Source organism: Dasypus novemcinctus, chromosome 3 (assembly GCF_030445035.2).
Source record: "Dasypus novemcinctus isolate mDasNov1 chromosome 3, mDasNov1.1.hap2, whole genome shotgun sequence".
NCBI classification, from domain to species: domain Eukaryota; kingdom Metazoa; phylum Chordata; class Mammalia; order Cingulata; family Dasypodidae; genus Dasypus; species Dasypus novemcinctus.
This window is the reverse complement of record NC_080675.1, coordinates 121,197,118-121,220,374: the sequence shown is the minus strand read 5'-3', so window position 1 is coordinate 121,220,374 and position 23,257 is coordinate 121,197,118. Positions and strand designations below refer to the sequence as shown.

At 38.4% G+C, this 23,257-nt stretch overlaps 1 protein-coding gene across 3 annotated transcripts in view; it reads right to left on the bottom strand.

The window, feature by feature from the left end:
- The window catches only part of GALK2 (galactokinase 2), a 210,146-nt gene that overhangs the window by 156,429 nt on the left and 30,460 nt on the right, over positions 1-23,257 (bottom strand). For all 3 annotated transcript variants that reach the window (XM_058294170.2, XM_004471789.5, XM_058294171.2), the window contains exons 2-3: positions 14,486-14,574; positions 2,481-2,604 (exon numbers count right to left, since the gene is read on the bottom strand). In XM_058294170.2, coding sequence (XP_058150153.1) covers positions 2,481-2,604; positions 14,486-14,574 — 213 coding nt within the window. The remainder of the gene's footprint in view (positions 1-2,480; positions 2,605-14,485; positions 14,575-23,257) is intronic.

Sequence of the window (23,257 nt, the reverse complement as noted above, 5' to 3'; positions counted from 1 at the left end):
ATGCAAAGGGCATAGATAGCCAAAACAATTTTGAGTAAGATGAACAAAGCTAGAGGACCTACAATACCTGATTTCAGGGTTTATTATAAAGCTACCATTATGAAGATTGTATGGTATTGGTATAAAGTTAGACAAAGAGATCAATGGAACAGAATAGAGTCCAGAAGTAGACAAACACATATATCGCCAATTGGTTTTCAACAAAGGTGCCAAGATAATTCAGTAGGGCAAAACATCTTTTTCAGATGTGTGTGGAATGGAGAGCCATATACAAAAAAAGTAAACTTAAACCCTTACCTCATAATACATATAAAAATTAACTCAAAATGAATCATAGACCTAAATATTAAAGCCAAAACTGTAAAACTTCTAGAAGAAAATTCTAGTGATCTTGGATTTGGCAAAGATTTCTTAAATACCATACAAACAGCATAAGCTGCCAAAGAAAAAATTTATTAAGCTGAACTTCCTCAAAACTAAAAACTTTAACCCTTCAAAAGGCACTGTAAAGAAAATGAAAACTCAAGTTACAAACTGGAAGAAAATATTTTCGAAAGACTTGTATCTAGATTATGTAAGGAAGTCTCACAACCAAATAATAGAAGACAAACAACCCAATTTAAAAATGGGCAAAAATTTTGAACAGACCCTTCAACAAAAAAGATATCTAGATGGAAAATAAGTATGGAAATATGTTCAGCACCATTATTTGTTAGAGAAATGAAAATTTAAAACTATAAGATACTATTCACAATTATGTTAGGGGGATGGTTAAAATTAAAACACTGACCATATCAGATTTAGCAAGGATGTGGAACAATAGCAATTTTCACACACTGATGATAATGTAAAATAGTACAATCACTTTAGAAAGCAGGCAGTTTCTTTAAAAGGTAAACAGATCTATGATATGACCCAAACATTCCACTCCTAGGTATTTACCTAAGAGAAATGACGCATATGTCCACATATAAATTTATAAACAAATGTTCACAGTAGTATTATTTATAATAGCCAAAAACTGGAAAGAACTAAAATATTCATCAACAGGTAAATAGACTTTTTTAAACAGTAGTATATTCATGCAAAGAATACTCCACATCATATGAACAATTCTGGAAGACAAATTGCAGATTTCCTAGAAGTCCTGGTAGAATCAAGTCCCTTGCATACTGCAGGGACCTTGGTAATTCACCACTGCTTTCTTCAGTCTCCATGTTCCTTTACTACTGTGTCTTGGGATCTTCATACAAATCTATCTCAGACTCTGTTTTGGTGGAAAATGAAACTAAAACCATGTTTACTTATCTGTTGTGAATAAACCATATTCACTTAACTATTAACAACAGTTAAGTGAATTTGTTTAAATAAATATAACAAAATACTGCATATCTACTTTAATACTTAAAAAGAGCAACAGTATTTGAGATAATGAAAAGTTTAAAGGGCCCAAAATACATGCAAGATATATTCTCTACCATGAAAAATAAAAATATAGATATTTTATATAGAAAAAAATGATCTTATAAGGTCTACACAAAAGTAAGGATTTTCTGTATCTTGTACAGCCTGGTATAAAGTCTGATAAAAACATGCATAATATATTTGCTTAATGAACAAATATCATTACAGGCAAACCATCCAGTGAAAAGTAAGTCAAAACTAAAACAATATGAAAATTTTATGCCAAAATCTTTTTTGTAATTAGCAAATCTAATCCACTATAGCACATTATAAGCAAGTGAGGCTTTTTCCTGGTATGCATTGAACATTAGAAAATCCATCAATGTAATTCAGTATAATTAAAAACAATAACAAAAAAAAAAACCCCTGATCTTCAATACTGAAAAGAAATTCAATAAAATCCAATAACCATTAATGAATTAAAAAAAAAAAAATCTTAGCAAACTAAGAATTTTTTAAAACTTACCTAACTTGGCAAAACATATGTATCCGAAACTTATATCTACTAAGCACCAAACCCTATGCTGATGCTAGAGTGTTGAAGAAGTGAGGCAATGGTACCTGAAATCACAGAGCTTACAATCCACATGGAGATTCAAATAAGTCAACAGATAGTGATACTACAGCATGATAAGATACTATACCAAGAGGATTATAGGGTGACATAGTAACATAGGAAAGGAATCAGACCTAACTTTCTTGGACATAGTTACTTCAATAGATAATACCTTGCAGGCAAGAACAGAGTTACTTTCATCTTTGTATCTCTTAGTACCTAAAGCAATGTCTATACCACATGGTAAGTCTTCAGTAAATGAACAAAATGAACAAACATCAAATAGTGACCTTAGATTCTTTTGGAAGTCAGGTACAAATTTCAATAAATTAAAAGATTATATATTAATTTTATGTCTACTAAAGAGTTTATTTCAGATATAAACATAATGCCACACACACACACATACACACATACACAGTGCACAAATACGCACACAGTAGCAATCTGATATACTCACGGGTATAAAGGGTTTGTATTGGCCAGTTGGATAGTGTGTGTTTTCACAGGTTCTACAGCTATCAGCATATCTTGTTCTACAGCCATAGGAAGAACAGAATAGCCACAGTAATCTATATGCTCTCCTAGAAAGAAAAAAAAAGAAACTATATTTTTATCATTAGTAGCATATTAAACAAAAAAACTTAAAATAAATCAACATTCAGGAAAAACTTGACCAAAAGCCAGGTTTTACCAGAAAATAAAAATACTATGGGCATAGAGTGATTCAGTTTTCTTTTTTATCAGACATCTTATGCAGTAACTTCTGCTAGCTATAAGTATATTATTTGTTAGTTTCTGTAAATTTTTGGTCTTCTTTAATCTTCACACAAGTTTTTTTTTTTCACTTTCTAATTTATCATACTCATTTACAAATATTTATACTTCCCTAGTCGCATGACTATCAAGAAAATTATCTTTCTCTGCTGTTCCTCTGTATTCACTTTTTAAATATTATCAACGAAGCACTTAGCATATATTCCCTTATATTAATTTATTTGAATCCTACTCTCTTCTTTACTAGCCAATAAGCTCACTGAGGGCAGACTTTTGCTTTATTTTTGTAGCCTCCCAGCCCAAACCAAATGCCTAGCAAATCAAACTAGGACTAAGTTGCAGGGTATATGCTAGTCATAGCTAGAAAAAGAATATTTAATCTGCACTGATTTATGTACAATCAGCAAATAAATGAAACAAAGGTCTCTTCTCTTTTTTCATTCTAATTCCTCTCTCTATGAATCACCAACAAGATTTTTTTCCTATTACACCATAAGTTTTCCCCAGATTACAATTTAAATTCAAGATTGTTAAGCTTCTTTATTTTCTTTTTTTAATGATACATAAATCACACACAATGTTATATTAAAAAATATAAGAGGTCCCCATATATTCCATTCCCTGCAAAATAACAATTCAAGAAAAATGGGCTACACAAGTTTATTTACATTTTCCCAGGAGAGATTTTTATATCAGATTGTTCCTACTGCAAACATTGGTCAACTAGGACACACAAAATACATAGAAGACACTTTAACTGTATAATTACATTTTAAATCAATATGGTTCTACATATTAGAGCTAAATATTCTATTTCTACATAGATGTGTTCTTTAAAAATTTTTTTATGGATAGACAATGACAAATGGAGAAGTGGTTTTTAAAGTTGACTTTCTCCCCCAACTTCCTTCAAAAAGACAATAATACAGAACAGTTTATTCACATTATTCAGATGGGAGTACATTGTGCTTCTTGACATATATATGTATGTCCTTCAATAGGTTGGGAAATTTTCTACCATTATTTCTTCATATATTCCTTCTGCTCCTTTTCCCTTCTCTTCTTCTTCTGGGATACCCATGACACATATATTAGCACATCTCTTGCTGTCGTTTAGTTCCCTGAAACCTTGTTCAACTTTTTCCACTCTTCTTTTCATCTGTTCTTTTGTATGTTTGCTTTCAGAGGCCATTTCTTCAAGCTCACCAATCCTTTCTTTTGCCTCCTTAAATCTGCTATTACATGATTCCAGTGTTTTGTTTTGTTTTTTTAAATAAATCTGTCCTTTGACTGAGGTACTCTTGGAATTTATTTTTTTTTTCAACCACCTCCCCCCCAAACCTGCTGTTTTTGCTCTCTATGGCCATTCGCTATGTGATCTTATGTATCTATTTCTCTTTCTGTCTTCTCTTGTTTTTCTCTTCTAGGATTCTCCAGGATTCGATCCTGGAAACCTCCAAAATAGAGAGATGTTCCCTGTCACTTGTGCCACCTCAGTTACTGATTTCTATTGCATATCGCCTTGACTTTCCCCTTTGTCTCTTTTTGTTGTGTCATCATCTTGCTGCATGGCTCACTGCATGGACACTGACTTGCCATGCGAGTCTCCACATGGGCACTGGCCTGCCATGCAGGTCACCACATGAGTACTAGCTCACCATGTGGGCACTGGCTCACCGTGTGGGCCTGGCTTGCTGCATGGACACACCTTTACCAGGAGGCCCTGGGGATTGAACCTGGGTCCTCCCATATAATGACGGAAGCCCAACCACTTGAGCCACATCCACTTCCCCCAATGTATTTTTTTTAAAGATTTATTTTACTTATTTATTTCTCCTTCACCCCCGTTGTCTGCTCTCTATGTCCATTCACTGTGTATTCTTCTGTGTCCACTTGCATTCTTGTCATGCAGCACCAGGGAAAATGTGTTGCTTTTTTTTAGTTGCATCATCTTGCTATGTCGGCTCTCTATGTGCGGTGCCACTCCAGGACAGGCTACACTTCTTTATGCAGGGTTGCTCTCCTTGCACATGGGGCACCCCTACACAGGGCACACCCCTGCGTGGCACAGCACTCCTTGCACACAGCAGCACTGCACAGGGGCCAGCTCACCACACAGGTCAGGAGGCCCTAGGTATTGAACCCTGGACCCTCCGTATGGTAGGCAGATGCTCTACCAGTTGAGCCACAACCGCTTCCCCCCTCAGTGTATTTTTAATTTCATTTGTTGTGTTGCACCTTTCATTCCCATAAGATCTGCTATTCTTCAATGTATGCTTTCAAATTCTTCTTTGTGCTCATCCAGTGTCTTCTTAATATCCTTAATCTCTTTAGCCATCTCACTGAATTTATTAAGGAAATTGGTTTGAACATCTATTAGCTATCTCAACTCCTTTATGTCAACTGTAGGCTTATCTTGTTCCTTTAACTGGGCCATAGCTTCCTGTTTCTTGACATGGATTATAATTTTTTGTTGGTGTCTTGGCATCTGGCTTACTAGATGTATTTATTCTGGGTGCAGTTTCTCTCCTTAGTCTAGGGTTTTCTTGCCCCTTTTCACTTGCTGATTGTGTAGTAGGAGCCAAAGATGTACTTAGTGCTGTAAGCTGTGGAGGCTCAAGCTGCCCTCATTGCCCCAGGGACCAATGAAGCCTCTCCCAACTTTCTCATTTGCAAGGGGTCAGGACAGAGCCACAGCCATGTATAATAATCCAAGTCATGCAGGCCTAGACTGTAGTTGACCAGAGAGACTAATGAAGCTTCACATCCCTTTCTCTCCTGCCTGGGGCAAGGATGGAGCTGCAGATGTGGGCAGCAATCTATGCCATGCAGGACCAAAATGACTGCACCACCCTGGTAGACTTCCGGCTATTCAGTCGGTGCCAGCAAAATGTACCTTCAGTTGCCCAGAAAGGCTGGTGCAGGGCCCACCAGCTTCCTCCCTGCTAGAAATGGGGCTAAAGCCAAGGCTAGAGCTGAAGGACGATCTGGGTGAAAGAAACCTTTCCCTATGGTCACTGTGATTTTCAGTCAGCCCAGCTTCCCCTCAGGGTGGTGGCAGAGTCAAAATGGCAGCTACCAGCCTTTTCCTACTTGGACAGAATCAAGCTTTGGCTGTTCTTAGGATTATACTTTAGCCTGCTGAATTTACTAATCAGTAGCTGAAGTTGGTGTCCAACCATCTCTTCCTTCCCCGTTGTTGGGAAGTGGAGCTTCCGATTCCAGTCCGGAAATAGATCTAGAGGTAGCTTGTGCGTCCACTGGAGGATAGGCACCAGCCTCCAGGGCGTGGAGTGCTCTAACTACAAATCTTCTCTGCAGATGGGCAGTCTCCTTTTTCTGTTCTTTCAGGGATGTTGCAGGATGCTCTTTGGGTCTCCTGGATAGATCAACTCCAAGATACATACTAATCAGAATGTCAAATGCCAAAGACAAAGAGAGAATTCTGAAAGCAGCAAGAGAAAAGCAATGCATCATATATATGGGATACCTGATGAGATTAAGTACCAATTTCTTATCAGAAACCATGAAGGCAAGAAGATAACAGTATGGTATATTTAAGACAATACAAGACAAAAACTTCCAGTCAAGAATCTTACATGTAGCAAGATTGTCTTTCAAAATTAAAGGCAAGTTTAGAATATTCATAGATAAACAGAAACTGACAGAGTTTGTAACCAAGAGTGTGGCTTCGCAGGGAATATTAAAGGGTGTACTACAGCCTGAAAAGAAAATACAGGAGAGAGAGGCCTGGAAGGGAGTGCAGAAATGAAGACTATATCAAGAAAAGTAACTAAAGAGTGGTGAAAATAAAATATGACAGATAAAACCCAAATATTCAGGAATAAACTTAATCAATGATATAAAGCACTTGTATTCAAAAAACTACAACTCATTGTTAAAAGAAATCAAAAAAGACCTAAATAATTGAAAGAGCATGCTCACAGATTGGAAGACTAAATATCATTAAGATGTCAATTCTACTCAAACTGATATACAGATTCGATGCAATCCCAATAAAAATTCCACCAGCATTTTTAAACTAAACGGAAAACGTGATTATTAAATTTATTTGGAAGGGTATGGGGTCTTGAATAGCCAGAAACATCTTAAAAAGGAAAAGCAAGTTGGAGAACCCTTATTTCCAGACTTTAAAGCATATTACCTAGCTACAATGGTAAAAAGAGCACGGTACTGGCATAAAGGCAGATATATAGACCAATGGAACCAAACAGATGGTTCAGAAACAAACCCTCACATCTATGGTCAAGTGATTTTTGACTAGCCTGACAAACCTATCCAGCTTAGGCAGAACCATCCATTCAATAAATGGTGCTGAGAGAACTGGATATCCTTAGCCAAAAGAAGGAAAAAGGACCCCTAGCTCACATCTTATCCAAAAATTAACTCAAAATGGATCAAGAACCTAAAAATAAAAGCAAGAATCATAAAGTTTCTAGAAGAAAATGTAGGAAAATATCTTCAAAACCTGGTGGTAGATGGTGGATTCTTAAAGAAGATAAGAGGAGGACTGAGATGGACTGATTGTTTAATGTATGTAGACGTTTTAGTTAGCTTTACTATAAAAGTACAGAAATATACAGTTGATGGTAACACATTATTGTGAGTAACAGATGGTTTATAAATGGGAATGTGGCTGAAAATGGTGGTCTAGGGATGTAAAAGCCAATTGACAGAAAGCTAGAAATCTTGGGACTGAATTTCACGGTAAACCCAGAGATGGATGAGAATTGTGACTGATAGTACAGATTTAAGAGTGTCCTTTGTGAACAAGAGCAGATGTACATCACCATGCAGGGAGGTGAGAACATAGAGAGGCATGGGAAAAATACAACTGAGGTGACTTATGGACTGTGGTTAAAAGTAATAATGTAATATTCATGCATCTATGCCAAAAATGTACTGTGTCGGAAAGCGGACTTGGCCCAGTGGATAGGGCATCCGTCTACCACATGGGAGGTCCGCGGTTCAAATCCCAGGCCTCCTTGACCTGTGTGGAGCTGGCCCATGCGCAGTGCTGATGCGCACAAGGAGTGCCGTGCTACGCAGGGGTGTCCCCCGCATAGGAGAGCCCCACGCACAAGGAGTGCACCCTGTAAGGAGAGCCGCCCAGTGTGAAAGAAAGTGCAGCCTGCCCAGGAATGGCGCCATACACATGGAGAGTTGATGCAGCAAGATGACGCAACAAAAAGAAACACAGATTCCCATGCTGCTGACAACAACAGAAGCAGACAAAAAAAGAACACGCAGCAAATGGACACAGAGAACAGACAACTGAGGTGGGGGGAGAAATAGATAAAAAATAAATAAATCTTTAAAAAAAAAAAGATGTACTGTGTTGATAATGGGGGAATATGGAAAAACTGTGCCAAATGTACGCTATGGACTTGGTAATAATCTGATATTATCTCATAATCTATAACAAATGTTCTACCAAATTCTGCACATGTGCATGATTGTTTTGTAAGTTTACAACTTCTGTCATGAAAATATATTTTAAAAATAACAATAGGAAGGGTTCAGGGGGAAAATACACCAAATATAAGATAAGGACTATAGTTAGTAGTAAGATTTTGGCAGTATTCTTTCATAATTTGTAACAAATGTCTCACAATAATGCAAGGTGTTGGTGCTAGGTTGATGAATGGACCCCTGTATGATGTTACGCATGTTTGCTTTGTAAGTTCACAACTTTTACTATATACTTATTATGTATGTTCACGTATAAATGATATAAAATAATAATAATAATAGGGTAAGTTGAGGGGAAAATACTTTGGTTAGTAGTAATAATTTGACAATGCTCTTTAATCATTGGTTAAAAATGTTTTACAACAATGAAAGGTATTGGTGGTAAGGTGAGGTATGAGAACCCTATATGATGCTATGTATGTTTGTTTTGTAAGTTCACAACTATTACTATATACTTATTGTTTATGTATGTTTAGTATGACTAATATACTTCAATAAATTTTTTTAAAAATACAGAACAGTCATTCTCAAGCAGAAAACACATATTCAAAAAAACGGAATTTCCAAGAAGGAGCACTCAAATTCTGTTGGGAAGATTACAACATAGATAAGACAGCTTTCTGAGAATAACAAGTATTCCTTCTGTCAAATTGATAGAAACACCCTAGGTGAGGGCCAGAGAAGAAACAGGAACTGCTGGCTGAGGGAGACCCTGGGACCTAGGCAGATTCATTTTCCTAACCTTACTGATAGCCAAAGCAAATATTTAGACCAGCTAGCATATGTAATAGTATGATCTGGGATGGTGGAAATGTTCTATATCTGTATGTCTAATAGGTAACCATTAGCCATATATAGCTACTGAACACTGAAATGTGACTGGTTAAACTGTGAAACTGAACTTTTTATTTTATTTCATTTCAATTAATTTAAACTTAAATAGTCACATGTGGCTAGTAGCTTCTGCATGAGACAGTACAGATTTGGATGATTTATATCCTTAGCAAAAGCAAAATAACTCTATTCAGCGTCTTCAAAGAAGGAACAGTAAATGAAATCATGAGCAATGCCCTCAATAGTATCTCCACAATAATCTCAATAATGTGTCTTGTATAATTATATCTAGTTAGCAACAAAGTACAACTTAGTGAAAGGAATTCTGTATGTGAAGTATATATATTTCTGAAATCAAGATTGATCCAGTATAAACCTAGAAGCTATCAAAATAGGTTCTACGTGTGGGAGCAGATGTGACTCAAGTCACTGAGTGCCTGCTTCCCACATGGGAGGTCCCAGGTTTGGTTCCCCGTGCCTTCTAAAATAACAAGCAAACAAACAATCAAGCAAACAAAGAAACCAACTCAGGGGAGGCTGGTGTGGCTCAGTGGTTGAGCACCAGTTCCCCACATACAAGGGTTGGGGGTTCAATTCCTGGCCCCAGTATCTCAAAAAAAAAAAAAAAAAAGATTCACTGTGTTCTCAAAACAATGCACAATAAATACCATTTATCTCCACAAGACTTCTGCTGAGACTTTTATAGGTAACAATGATTTTTATCAAACTTAGAAATATTTTTAAGTACAATATCCTTTTGAGAAAAATGAGCAACTTATCAAATCCTATAGAAAGGGCAAATTCTCCTACCTACTTCTTGACATCTTAAAGCAAAACAAAAACCTCAGCAGAAATAAACCAATAATACTGTCCTCACCTAATATATCTCTTCTTTATCAAAGTATTGGCTCTAATAGCAAAATAATGGAAATAACTTTATGTAAAAGAAAATTATTTTAATATAGAATGTCAACTCAGTAAGCTATTACTAATATTAAATTATTATAAATACTATGCATACAAATGGGGAAATATTTATGATATAGTCCATGAAAAAGCAGAATAAAAATTGTATGCAATCTAATTACAAGTTTATCAGTGGTTATATATATGGACATGGATGGTAGAGTAAGGTAGTAAAAAGCAAAACAACTCACAAACAAAAGAAAAGATATATATTAAGTGCAATGGCAAAGATCAACAAGGAAGGATGGTCCAATAATGAGTCCTTGATACTGATGACTATGCTTTAGGAGCCTGTGTGCCTGAAAAATGAGCTAGGTCTAGAGCTGTAGGGTGCCTAAGAGTTACCTCCAGAGAGTCTCCATGTTGCTCAAATGTGACCACTCTCTAAGCCAAACTCAGTATGTAAATGCATTACCTTCCCCCCAATGTGGGACATGACTCCTGGGGATGAGCTGAGGGATTACTACCAATCACTAACTGGAGAAGCAACTAGAAAAAGACCTCGAATAAAAGGGTCAACTCAGATGAGCAGAATATCTCAGCCTACATGTTGGATCAAGTGTTAAAAACTGCTCTTTGACCTTGAATAAAAGGGGAAAATGGCAAAGACAAATGACTTGATAGGGCTGAGAGTCTTCCAAAAAAAATTAGGAGGTCATCAGAGGAGTTGCGCTTACACACACCTCAGCAGGACCCCAGAAAAAGCCAAAATAGATATAAGCCTAGGTACTGTTTCTCCTGAAGGCTATGGATATCCACAGGGTACATAATCATGGCAGATGGATTTGGAGCTCTGTGCCATGTCAGAGGGCCCTACTTTGGAATTTGTACTCCTGAGTGTGATGGAGCTGGACTCAGATGTGACTTTTATACACATGCCTCTTCTGTTACTTTTACTGAGCTTGTGGTTGGTGCTAGGGATGGTCCATACTCAGGAGACTTGAATCTCTGAACTGCCCATGTGCCAGATGGGCCCTGAGCCTCAGCAGAGTGGTGACTCCTACTCTCTGATTCGTTGGTGTTACCCAGGTCAGCTAACAGGGAGGTAAAGATGGTCAACCACCATACCAGGGAATCAAGAGTGCCTACAACTGTAAGCAAAGGAATTGCATCCATCATTCATGTGGAATCTAAGCCCCCTCTTGATATAAGAGGTGGAGTGGACATCACCATCCCAGGGTCCACAGAATGGAGGAATAAAATATGGACTAGAGTGAACTTATTGATATTCTACTATAAAACTTTTGTGAAGAGTAATAGAAGAAATTTTAGCATTGAGGTGGAGAAAGTGGCCACAGTAGTTGCTGAGGGCAGGGAAAGGGTAGAAGAGATGTGATGTGGGAGCATTTTTGGGATTTTGAGTTGCCTTAATGATGTTGCAGGGTCAGATGCTGGACTTTATATATCCTGCCATAACCCACTGAATGTACTGGGGGAGAGTGCGAACTACAGGGTAAACTATTATCTGTGTAGTACAGCAGTGCCCCAAAATGTCGCACTCATCAACTGTGATGAGGGTGCTGCAATGATGAGGGAGGTTGTTGGTGTGGGAGGAATGGGGTGGGAGGGTGAGGGGTATACAGGAACCTCTTATATTTTTTAGAGTTAACAGTTTTTTGTGATGTATGTATCTTCAAAAAAATATAACTTACAAAAATGATGTGGTGGGGAGTGGGGAATGGGTTATATGGGAACCTCTTATTTTTTTGTTTTTTTATGTTCTTTAATGTAACATTTCCTTGTGATCTATTAATTAAAAATTTAAAAAAACAAACATAATAGTCAAATACACATATTTTTTTAAAAAAGAAATTAAATGGATGCCTGTTGGAAAAAAAAAAAAAAGATATGTACATAGAAGATCCTCAAAATCTGAACCACACTTGAAAAAGCTAGGAATGATGTGCTTTCCCAGTGCTTTTATAACCCAAGGGGTAAATGTAAAACCACCAAAATTACTCACCACAGTCAAAATATTTAACCTGTAGCACACAAAAATTATCTTCATCTTCCACAAATTATCAATCAGGTTTCAATGAAGTTACAGATTTTTAAAAATTAATGTACAATGTAAAATGTTATTAATAGGTGAAAGGGGAAAAGGGGGAGGATGTTGGGGATATGGGAATCCCATATATTCTATACATGACTTTTCTAAAACCTAAAACTTCTTTGAAGACAAAACGAAAAAAATAAGACACTGGGGGAATAAAAGGAAGAAAATGTCAGTGTACATACAAGACAACAGATCTTACAGTGATGAAAGACATAATGCCAAATTTTTTTATTTTACTTTTTATTTTTATTATAATTTCAAATTCTTTTTAATGTTTTATATTTTATTTGTCATTTTTAAAACTATTATTATTTCATTTTCTTAATGAGTTAGTTATTTTGTTGGCTTCATTTTTGAAGAAATTTGGATCACAGAAGAGTTACAACTGTTGCAGGGGAGGACCGTTGGTGCGGGGTGTCAGTGATGGGGGATGCATAGGAGGAGGTTCATCTGGGGAATACCTACAAGGCATATGAATGAGTTTAAGTGTTCATGGAGCATTGTCACAGTGGGTGGAGATCCACACAATAACAAAAAGAATATCCAATTCCTATCCTGGGGAGTTCTGTCACATTCTCTAATGGGACAGCAAGAATCCCCTGAGTACAAGGGCAGTGACTAGTGAAGGAGGATGGACCATTGACGGGCCCTTGATGTTGATGACTGTACTTATGAGCTTTTTCTTTTGAAACTGAAACTTAGTCTAGTATCATAGGTTACCTAAGAGTTGCCTCCTGGTGGCAGACTTGGCCCAGTGGTTAGGGTGTCCGTCTACCACATGGGAGGTCCACAGTTCAAACCCCAGGCCTCTTTGACCCGTGTGGAGCTGGCCCACGTGCAGTGCTGATGCGCACAAGGAGTGCCCTGCCATGCAGGGGTGGCCCTTGTAGGGGAGCCCCACGCGCAAGGAGTGCGCCCTGTAGGAAGTACCCACTAGTAACACAACTGGAAAAAGACCTTGACCAAAAGGGGGAAAGGGTAAAGACAAACGAGTTTATATGACTAAGAGACTTCAAAGTGAGCCGGGAGGTCATTCCAGAGGTTATGCTTATGCACGTCTCAGCAAGATCTCATTGACTGCCATGGTAAATATTGCCTCAAATAGTGGGGCTCCTGAGAACTCCGGAGACATCCAGACACTATAGGCATGGTTGACAGCTCAGGAGTTTTGTTATCCTGCCAGTGGGCCCTACTTTGGAATTTATGCTCCCCAGTGTGACAAGTAGGACTCATTTGTGGTTTTCCTACACATGGCTCTTCTGCCCTTAATAACTGAACCTATAGTTAGTATTAGAGTTGATAGGTTTATGTCCAAGAGACTTAAATCTTTGGGCTTCCTATATGCCAGTCAGGCCCTGACTCTCAACAGAGTTGCAACACTCTCCAGTTCATTGGACTCACCCAGGACAACTAACAAGGAAATAATGACGGACAATGACAATTCCAAGGAACAGAGACTCTACAACTGCAAGCAAGATAGTCCCAGGCATCTGCCCCAGGGGATCAAAGCCCCTTCTCAGTTAGAGCAGAGTGGGCATCACCATCCCAGAATCCTCAGGATTGGGGAATGAACAATGGACTGTAGTAGACTTACTGTCATTCTATTATAGGCTTATTGTTATTCTAGCAATGGAAGAACTTTTAACACTGATGTGGAGGCAGTGGCCACCGGAGGTTCTGAGGGGAGGGAGAGGGAAAAATTAGGTGTACAATGGGGGCATTTTTGGGACATTGGAATTGTCCTAGATAATGTTGCAATGAGAGATACTGGCCATTATATATCTTGTCATAAATTAGAAAATTGTGTGGGAGAGAGTTTAAACTATAATGTAAACTATAATCCACACTTAGTGGCAATGCTCCAATATGTGTTCATCAATTGTAACAAAGATACCACACTAATGAAGGATGCTGTTATGTGGGAAGGTGTGGGAGGGGTAGGGAATGGGGCATATGGGAATCCCCTACATTTTTTATGTAACATTTATGTAATCTAAGTATATTTAAAAGGTAAAAAATAAAATTAAAAAAAAAATGAATGTATGAAAGGTTGAAAACATGGATTGGGAAAGATGACAGTAAAATGTGTTCTGTATGGAAAAGTATAACTCTTTTTTTTTTTTTTCAGGAAGTACTGGGGATTGAACCCAGGACCTTATACATGGAAAGCAGGCACTCAACCACTGAGCCACATCTGCTCCCCTTTCTCTTTATTAAGAGAGATATGTGAAATATCCTATTTTTCCAACTCTGCTAAGAAAAATTAACAAAGAAATATATTAGTAAGAGTTTGTATTTTACAAAAGAAGAAGGAGAAAATTAAGAGACTTTTGAAATACCTATTATGTTGACTCTTCCTGGTGCTCGAACATAAAACTTGGGAATGGATCCAAACTTAGAATAAAATATCTCCTTCAGCTTCAACAATCTGAAAATGAGAATCAAATATTCCAAGAGTATTATTTAATAGAAAATTCATTATACACACACATTTAATATGTTGTCATAAACTTTTTCTAAATTTTTTTTAAAATCTTTACATACTTGGAAACCTCAGAAAGAAATAATATTGTAGTCTCCTAAATGACACAGGAATATAACTGAGCACACTAAAGCACAAAAAAAGTTAAGATTGATGTACCCAACACACTAAGCTATTTCATTCAATTATGAAAAATGTAACTTTCTGTATAATTTTTCAACAACATTCAGATAAAAATCTCTTTATATTAAAGAACTATCATGTGATAGTCAAATGTAAACTAGATTGAATATCAGGAGACCAAATTTCTGATTTTAATTGGGTCAAAGTTTGGCAATTCATTTGCTATTGTCTCTCTCCTGTAAAATTAGGGAAGTTGAAATGGATATTCCTCACAGGTCTCTTCCAGACCCAAAATTCTTAATATACATTTAATACTTTTTATACTATTCTATCATCTTGAGAACTTCTGTGAACACCCCCTGCCCCCACTGTTTTCAGTCCTACCTCATAATGTATCTGAGATAATACCAGGGTAATAAATGCTTATTAAAGCCTATTGTATCTTTTTTTAAGATTTATTTTAATTTATTTCTCTCCCCATCCCCCTCCTCCACCCCAGTTGTCTGTTCTCTGTGTCCATCTGCTGTGTGTTCTTCTGTGTCTGCTTCTATTCTTGTCAGTGGTACCTGGAATCTGTGTCTCTTTTTGCTGTGTCATCTTGCTGTGTCAGCTCTCCATGTGTGTGGCTGCCACTCCTGGGCAGGCTGAACTTTCTTTCACACTGGGCGACTCTCCTTATGAGGCGCACTCCTAGCACATGGGGCTCCCCTACACGGCAGTCACCCCTGCGTAGCATAGCACTCCTTGCACACATCAGCACTGTGCGTGGATCAGCTCCACATGGGTCAAGGAGGCCCTGGGTTTGAACCATGGACCTCCCATGTGGTAGGGGGATGCTCTATCTGTTGACTCAAGTTCATTTCCCCCTATTGTATCTTTATACTCACTCATTAATTGACTTTAAGGATTGCAAGAAACAGTAAATCACACTTACACACACATACACACACAAAAGATTTTTTTTAAAAAGGAAAGCTATTAAATGTTAGTAAGATATGTTGAATTTTGTTGGAAATTATTTGCGTTGACCACCTGGGAACAGAAATATTCATCAGAAACTCTCTATATCACGGTTTGACTCTGTTCCTTCCTCCCTCATTCTTCCCAACCTGCCAAAAACATCATTACTATTTCTCTCTGGTCAGTGTACTTTACATTGCAACTGCCTCTGTTATGCTCTTAGTTTCTGCTCCTTCATAAATTCAGATTTCATAACTTCAGTTTTCATGACACTATGGTTTCAATTCTTCAAGACTTATCAGAGCCTGTGTCCTATACTATCTGATTAAGTCTCTATATCCCTTAGCTCAAATTCTCAAATGAGATAATTGATTATCATATTTACAGTCATGAATCTATCCTGGTCTGACCATTTGAGGCCAAGAGTCAAAAAGGCCACTCTTTTTGGTTACAAGTATTGTCACTTGGATTCACTCCTTCAGTAAAGGTTAGAATGACAACAGCAGATGTGGACAGGGAGGCAATAATTTATATCTCTAGCACATAATTCCAGACACATATAGTGGACTCACATGTAGCTATAAATAATGGTGGCTACCTAAATCTGAGTCTTTCCATATATTCTCCAAAAAACAATTTAAGGAGAGTATATTATAGAAATGGCAGAGTAAAGAACTCCATGATACAGTTCCTCCACTGAAACTACAATAAGTTGGCAAATAGTGACAGAATCAACTTTTTGGTACTCTGAAATCTAATAAAAAATATTATAGCCATCAGGAGAGTACTAATGAAGAAAGGGGCTGTGAAATTTCAGCACATAAGGAAGCCTCTGTCAGATCTCTGTCTGACTGCTGAGATAAAGATTTCAGTGACCACACATGAAAAGAAACACAGTTTTTGCAAAAGTGATTTAGAAATGGAAATGGACAGCCCTCAAAAATCGACAATGGGAAGCACAGGGCAAAAGGGAGAATCTGATTTCCAGAGTTACCACATTATCATATTCAAAATGTCCAGTTTTGACCCCAAAAAATACAAAACACACAGAGAAACAAGAAAGTATGGTCCATTCACAGGGGAAAAAAGGAATTAACAGAAATCATTCCTGAGAAAGCCTTGGATGCACTAGACAAAAACTTTTTTTTTTTTTTTTAGGTACTGGCAGAAGGGATTGAACCTGGAACCTCATTAGAAGCCAATGCTTAACTGCTGAGCCACACTGACTCCTCTGTGTTGGTTTTTGCATTTGTTTGCTTGCTGTTTGTTTTCTTTTTTTTTTTTTTTATTTTAAGGAGGCATGGGGAACTGAAGCCAGGACCTCCCATGTGCAAAGCAGGCACTCAACTGCTTGAGCCATACCCATTCCCCAAAGACTTTTTAAAAATGGTCTTAAATATACTCAAGATGCTAAAGGAAACCATAGACAAAGGGAACCAGAGGAAGAATTATGAACAAATTGAGAATATCAACAAAAAGACAGAAATTATAAAAATTACTAAACAGAAATTTTGGAGCTGACAAATATAAAAGCAGAAATGAAAATTTCACTAGAGATGTTCAATAGCAGATTTCATCAAGCAGAAGAAAGAATCAGTAAACTTAGAGATAAGACAACTGAGATCATCCAGTCTGAGAAGCAGAAGGGAAAAAAAATTAAGAAAACCTACCAGAGCCTAAAAGATCCATGGGACACCCTAAGTGTACCAACAGGCAAATTTTGGAATCCAAGAAGGTAAAGAGAGAAAGGGGCAAAAGAATATTTAAAGAAATAATGATCAACAACTTCCCAAATTTGATGAAGGACATGCACCTACACTTCTAAGAGGCTCAACATACCCCAAGTAGAGTAAACTCAAAGAGATCCACACAAAGACACATGATAACCAAATTGCTGGAAAACAAAGAAAAAGAGAGAATTCTGAAAGCAACAAGACAGAAGAAAGGCACCTTAATAAAATTAGCAGTCAATTTCTCTTTAGAGACTATGGAGGCCAGAAGGCAGATGACATAATTAAAATGCCAATAAAAAGAAAACTATCAATCAAGAATTCTACAGGTTGCAAAACAAGCCTTTATAAATGAAAAAGAAATTAAGATATTCCCAGACAAACAAAAACTGAGGAGGCCATAACTAGTAGATCTGCCCTATAAGAAATAATAAAGGGAGTCCTTCAAGCTGATATGAAAGGACATTAGACAGTAACTCAAAACTGTAAAAAGATGAGAAACGGACTTTGGCCCAGTGGTTAGGGCATCCGTCTACCACATGGGAGGTCCGCGGTTCAAACCCCGGGCCTCCTTGACCCGTGTGGAGCTGGCCCACGTGCAGTGCTGATGCGCGCAAGGAGTGCCGTGCCACGCAAGGGTGTCCCCTGCGTGGGGGAGCCCCACGCGCAAGGAGTGCGCCCGTGAGGAAAGCCGCCCAGCGTGAAAAGAAAGTGCAGCCTGCCCAGGAATGGCGCCACCCACACTTCCCGTGCCGCTGACGACAACAGAAGCGGACAAAGAAACAAGACGCAGCAAATAGACACCAAGAACAGACAACCAGGGGAGGGGGGGGAATTAAATAAATAAATAAATCTTTAAAAAAAAAAAAAAAACTGTAAAAAGAAATAAAGAAATCCAGGAATGGTAACTATATGGGTATTGGTTTTAATGCTTCTATTCTTTACTATATGATTTAAAAGACAAAAAAGATGCAAATTGACAATAACAGCATAATGGGAAATTAACAACTACACATAAACAGCTAAGGGAAGAAACAACAACAGAAATTAGAAAATAGTAGAGATTAAAAAAAAAAAAAAACCTACCCAAACTAATAGGATACAACAAAGGCAACGTCAGAGGAGAATTTATAGCTGTAAATGCTTACAGTCAAAAATAAGGTCCCAAATAAATAACCTGAAGTAACACATGTAGGAACTAGAAAAAGAAGAATACCCAAAGTGAGCAGAAGATAAGAAACAATAAAGATTATTATTAGTAGAGAAAATAAAGAGAGAAAAGAAAAGCAATACTAAGAACCAACAAATAGAAAAGTTGGTTCTTTTAAAAGATCAATAAAACTCACAAACCTTTAGCAAGACTAATGAACAAAAAAAGAGAGAGAGGATACAATTAACAAAATCAGAAAAGAGGGTGGGAACATTATTACTGACCTCACAGAAATAAAACTGAGTCTGATAGTACGAGGGAAGCGGACTTGGCACAATGGATAGGGCATCCGCCCAGCACATGGGAGGTCCACGGTTCAAACCCCAGGCCTCCCTGACCCATGTGGAACTGGCCCATGTGCAATACTGATATGCGCAAGCGCCCTGCCATGCAGGGATGTCCCCCACATAGGGGAGCCCCACGCACAAGGAGTGCATCCCGTAAGGAGAGCCACCCAGCGCAAAAGAAAGTGCAGCCTGCCCAGGAATGGTGCCACACACACGGAGAGCTGACATAGCAAGATGACACAACAAAAAAAGAAACAGATTCCCGGTGCCACTGATAAGGATAGAAGCGGTCACAGAAGAACACACAGTGAATGGACACAGAAAGCAGACAACCAGGGGGTGGGTGGGGGAGAGAAGATAAATAAATAAAAAATAAATCTTTAAAAAAAAAAAGAAGCTAGTATGAAAAATTTTATGCCAACAAACTAGATCACTTACATGACATGGACAAAATTCCTAGACACACACAAATTACCTAAATTGAGTCAAGAAGATATAGATCTCAACAGACCAATAACAACTAAAAACTAATAAAAAACCTCCCAACAAAGAAAAGCCCAGGACCAGATGGCTTCTCTGGTCATTTAAACCAATCATTCAAAGATAATTAAGAACAATCCTACTTGAACTCTTCCCAAAAATTGAAGAGGAATGAGCACTTCCTAACTCACTCTATAAGGCCAGTATCACCCAAAATGCTTTGGAAGTTTCCTTCCACTATTTCTTTGAATATTCCTTCTGCCCCTTTCTCCCTCTTCTCCTTCTGGGACTCCCATAATAGGACTTTCAGATGAAAATAATCAATCAGGGAAACGGACTTTGGCCCAGTGGTTAGGGCGTCCGTCTACCATATGGGAGGTCCGCGGTTCAAACCCCGGGCCTCCTTGACCCGTGTGGAGCTGGCCAGGCGCAGTGCTGATGCGCGCAAGGAGTGCCGTGCCACGCAAGGGTGTCCCCTGCGTGGGGGAGCCCCACGCGCAAGGAGTGCGCCCGTGAGGAAACCCGCCCAGCGTGAAAAGAAAGAGCAGCCTGCCCAGAAATGGCGCCACCCACACTTCCCGTGCCGCTGACAACAACGGAAGCGGACAAAGAAACAAGACGCAGCAAATAGACACCAAGAACACACAACCAGGGGAGGGGGGGGGGGAATTAAATAAATAAATAAATCTTTAAAAAAAAAAAAGAAAGAAAGAAAATAATCAATCAATGCCTACCAACATCACTATCTCCACTTGCCTTTGTTTAAGTCCCATAAAAACCTAAGTTCTTTCAACTCTGGAAAACAGATTTTAGCTTTTTGCTCCTGTCTCCTTACTGGCAGCTGCATAATAAACCTCTTTCTCTCTTTGAAATCCTGGTGGTTCCTGTACACATTGGGCAGTGAGCCCAATTTGTCTAGCAACAATTTGGCAACCCAAACAGAACAAGGAGGTCTGTAAGGAGTCTGACTGCCTGAAGTAGTGGAGCATGGTGATGGAGCCTGGGTGGCCACCTAGATGGATTAGTCTAAAGGCTTAGTGACCAGGTTGCTTCTGTCCTGCCAATGCCCAGGCTCTTCAGCACATCTGAAGTTTCAGAGAAAGAAACACCTCTAGATCTAGACATCTGACTAGGTGAGTAGGTAATCAAGGCAAAAGTAGATTGGGAAGAAAGTTTGGGGTCTGACTCCATAGACCAGTGTTAATGTCCCTAAAATCCTGCTTCCCAGATGATCTCCCTTGCTCTCACCATTGCATCTTTCATTTTGGGTACCAGTTGTATTTGTATGAGGTTAGAGTCCTTGAGCAGGCTGCAGTCAATATTGTAAATTGTAATTACTGTGTTGTATTGTGTGCACTGTGAATTTTAATCCTTGTCGCTTTTAATTGGGATATATTTACCACAACTAGTGTAAAAAAATGGGAACTGCTAGTAACATTCCAGAGTACAACCCATTAGGTTGCATTCTAAAAAATTGGGAATTGTTTGGGTATAAGCCTATGAGAAACCATAAAGTCATATTTTTTTGTAATACATTATGACTACAATATGATTTGGATTCAGGATAAAAATGGCCTGAGAATGGTTCTTTATGAACGGTTCTATAAATATTAAGACTATACCACAGAATTATTTTGTAAAAGAGGAAAAATGAGATGAGATTATGTATGTTCATTCATTTTCCTTTCACAACAAAAGGTGCTGTAGAAAAGAAAAACGTAAGATTCTCACCTTGAAAGAGAAAAAGAAAGTCCCCCTTCTGATTCAGATTTGGAGACCTGCTAGACATTCTATTGAATTCTCCTCCTGTACCACCATCTTATGTTCAAGAAGCCACAGGTCCACCTGTTCAGGAGGTGTCCTCTGAAGTGCCCCTGAACCCCCCTCTCCAGAGGCAAGGGGGCAAGAAGTAGAATGGTTGCTCCTTCCTATACCTGCCAGGGTACTCAGTGTGGCCTGGAAAGCTCCACTGGACCTGTTTAATCAGAAAAACAGCCCTGCCTATAGGGAGGATCCCAAGAAAATGAAATTTGATTGATTCAATACTTGCAACTGATAATCCCAATTGGGCTGATACACAAGCTCTACTGAATACCTTCCTAACAGGTAAAGAGAGGAGGATGACAACAGAAAAGGCAAAACAAGAAGCCAATAAGAAATAATGGAACCATCCCAATAATCTGAAATATACTGGGGCAAACTTAGCAGTGCCTGTAGCAGATGTGAATTTAACCCAAACGAGGTAGGGGACCAAGCCAAGTTGGGCCATTATAAAAAATGAATTATTGCAGGTCTGCAGAATGAAGCCCCTACACTAAGAAACTTACAAAAAGTCCAGGAGATAACACGGCAAGTTAAAGAAAGCCCTTCAGCTTTTCTTGAAAGGGGTATTCAGTACCTATTGGCAATATATTGACATAGATCCTAAAAATGAAGAAAATGCAAACCTAATAAATATGACATTTATAAGCCAGTTACCCAGACAAACAAAAAAAATTATAGAAGTTAGACAGCGGACTCAGGCTGCTCATCTCAAAATTTATTGAGATTACTTTTAAAGTCTACAACAATAGGGACCAAGCCAAAGAAGACTGATATCTGAAGAGACAAGGAGCACTTATCAGGGCCATGACAAACTGAGAGGCAGAGTATCAGGAAAATAAGATCCCAGGGCCTCCTACGTGCGACAAAAAGCACTCCCAAGAACTGGGGACCAACCAGTGTTCATACTGCAAGGAGAAGGCATTGGAAGAGGGATTGTTCCAGCTTCCCCGAGGGTCAACCATCAAGGAAAGTTGGGCGGCACAAATTCCAAGTGCCCCAACAGGAAACCACAGACAGCAACTTGGAATGAAGGAAGCCAGGGGCTCTTCTAAGAAAAATGCCTCTCCTTCCAATCTCCCGCCAGGAACCTTTGATAAACAGGCAGGTGGGAAAACAATTGACTTTCTTGTTGACACAGAAGCAACATACTCAATGTTAAATGAAAAACCCAATGTGATCTCTAACCAATCATTTGCTATAACTGGAGTATGGTAAGAGGATTAGCTCAAGAGCCTTTAAATCAGACTGCTGAATGTAAAAATGCCTTCCAAATTATAAAAGAAAAACTTATGAGAGCTCTGGTCCCTAGACTCTAAAACTCAAGAAAGCCCTTTGATCTTTTATTCATGAAAGATAGGAAATTGGACTTGATGTTCTCACCCAGAAATTAGGGAACATCAGGTGTCCAGTAGCTTACTTCATCTGGATTTCACCAAATACCCCTTAAAAGATCCAAACTTAGATATGTATACTGATGGAAGTAGTTTCATGAAACAAGGACTTCCGAAGGCTGGATACTCTGTGGTGACTCTCCAAAAGATGCTAGAAAGTGAAGTCCTCCTGCCATGCATGTCTACACAACAAGCAGAACTCATTGTGCAGCCAAGGGATTTACACTTAGAAAAGGGACAGTTAATTAATATATATACTGATTCCAAATATGCATTCAACATGGGTTCATGCTCATGGAGAAATCTGAAAGAAAAGAGGACTATTAACATGAGAGAGAAAAGAAATTAAACATACAGACATAATTCTAGCCCTGTTAAAAGCAATAAAATTACCTGAAGAAGTAGTTATAATGCCCTGCTATAGTCATCAGAAGGGAGTAACAGACTTAATAAGAGAGACTAAGATTGCAGATATGGAAGCCAAGACAGAAGCCATGCTAAAAACTCTAAAGTCATGCCTGCTACTAGCCCTCATACTAGACATAGAACAAAAAACTTCTCTCCCCAATATTCAACTTGACCAAATAAAAGCAAATGAATAGGGCTTCCCTTTAGAAGAGAAAG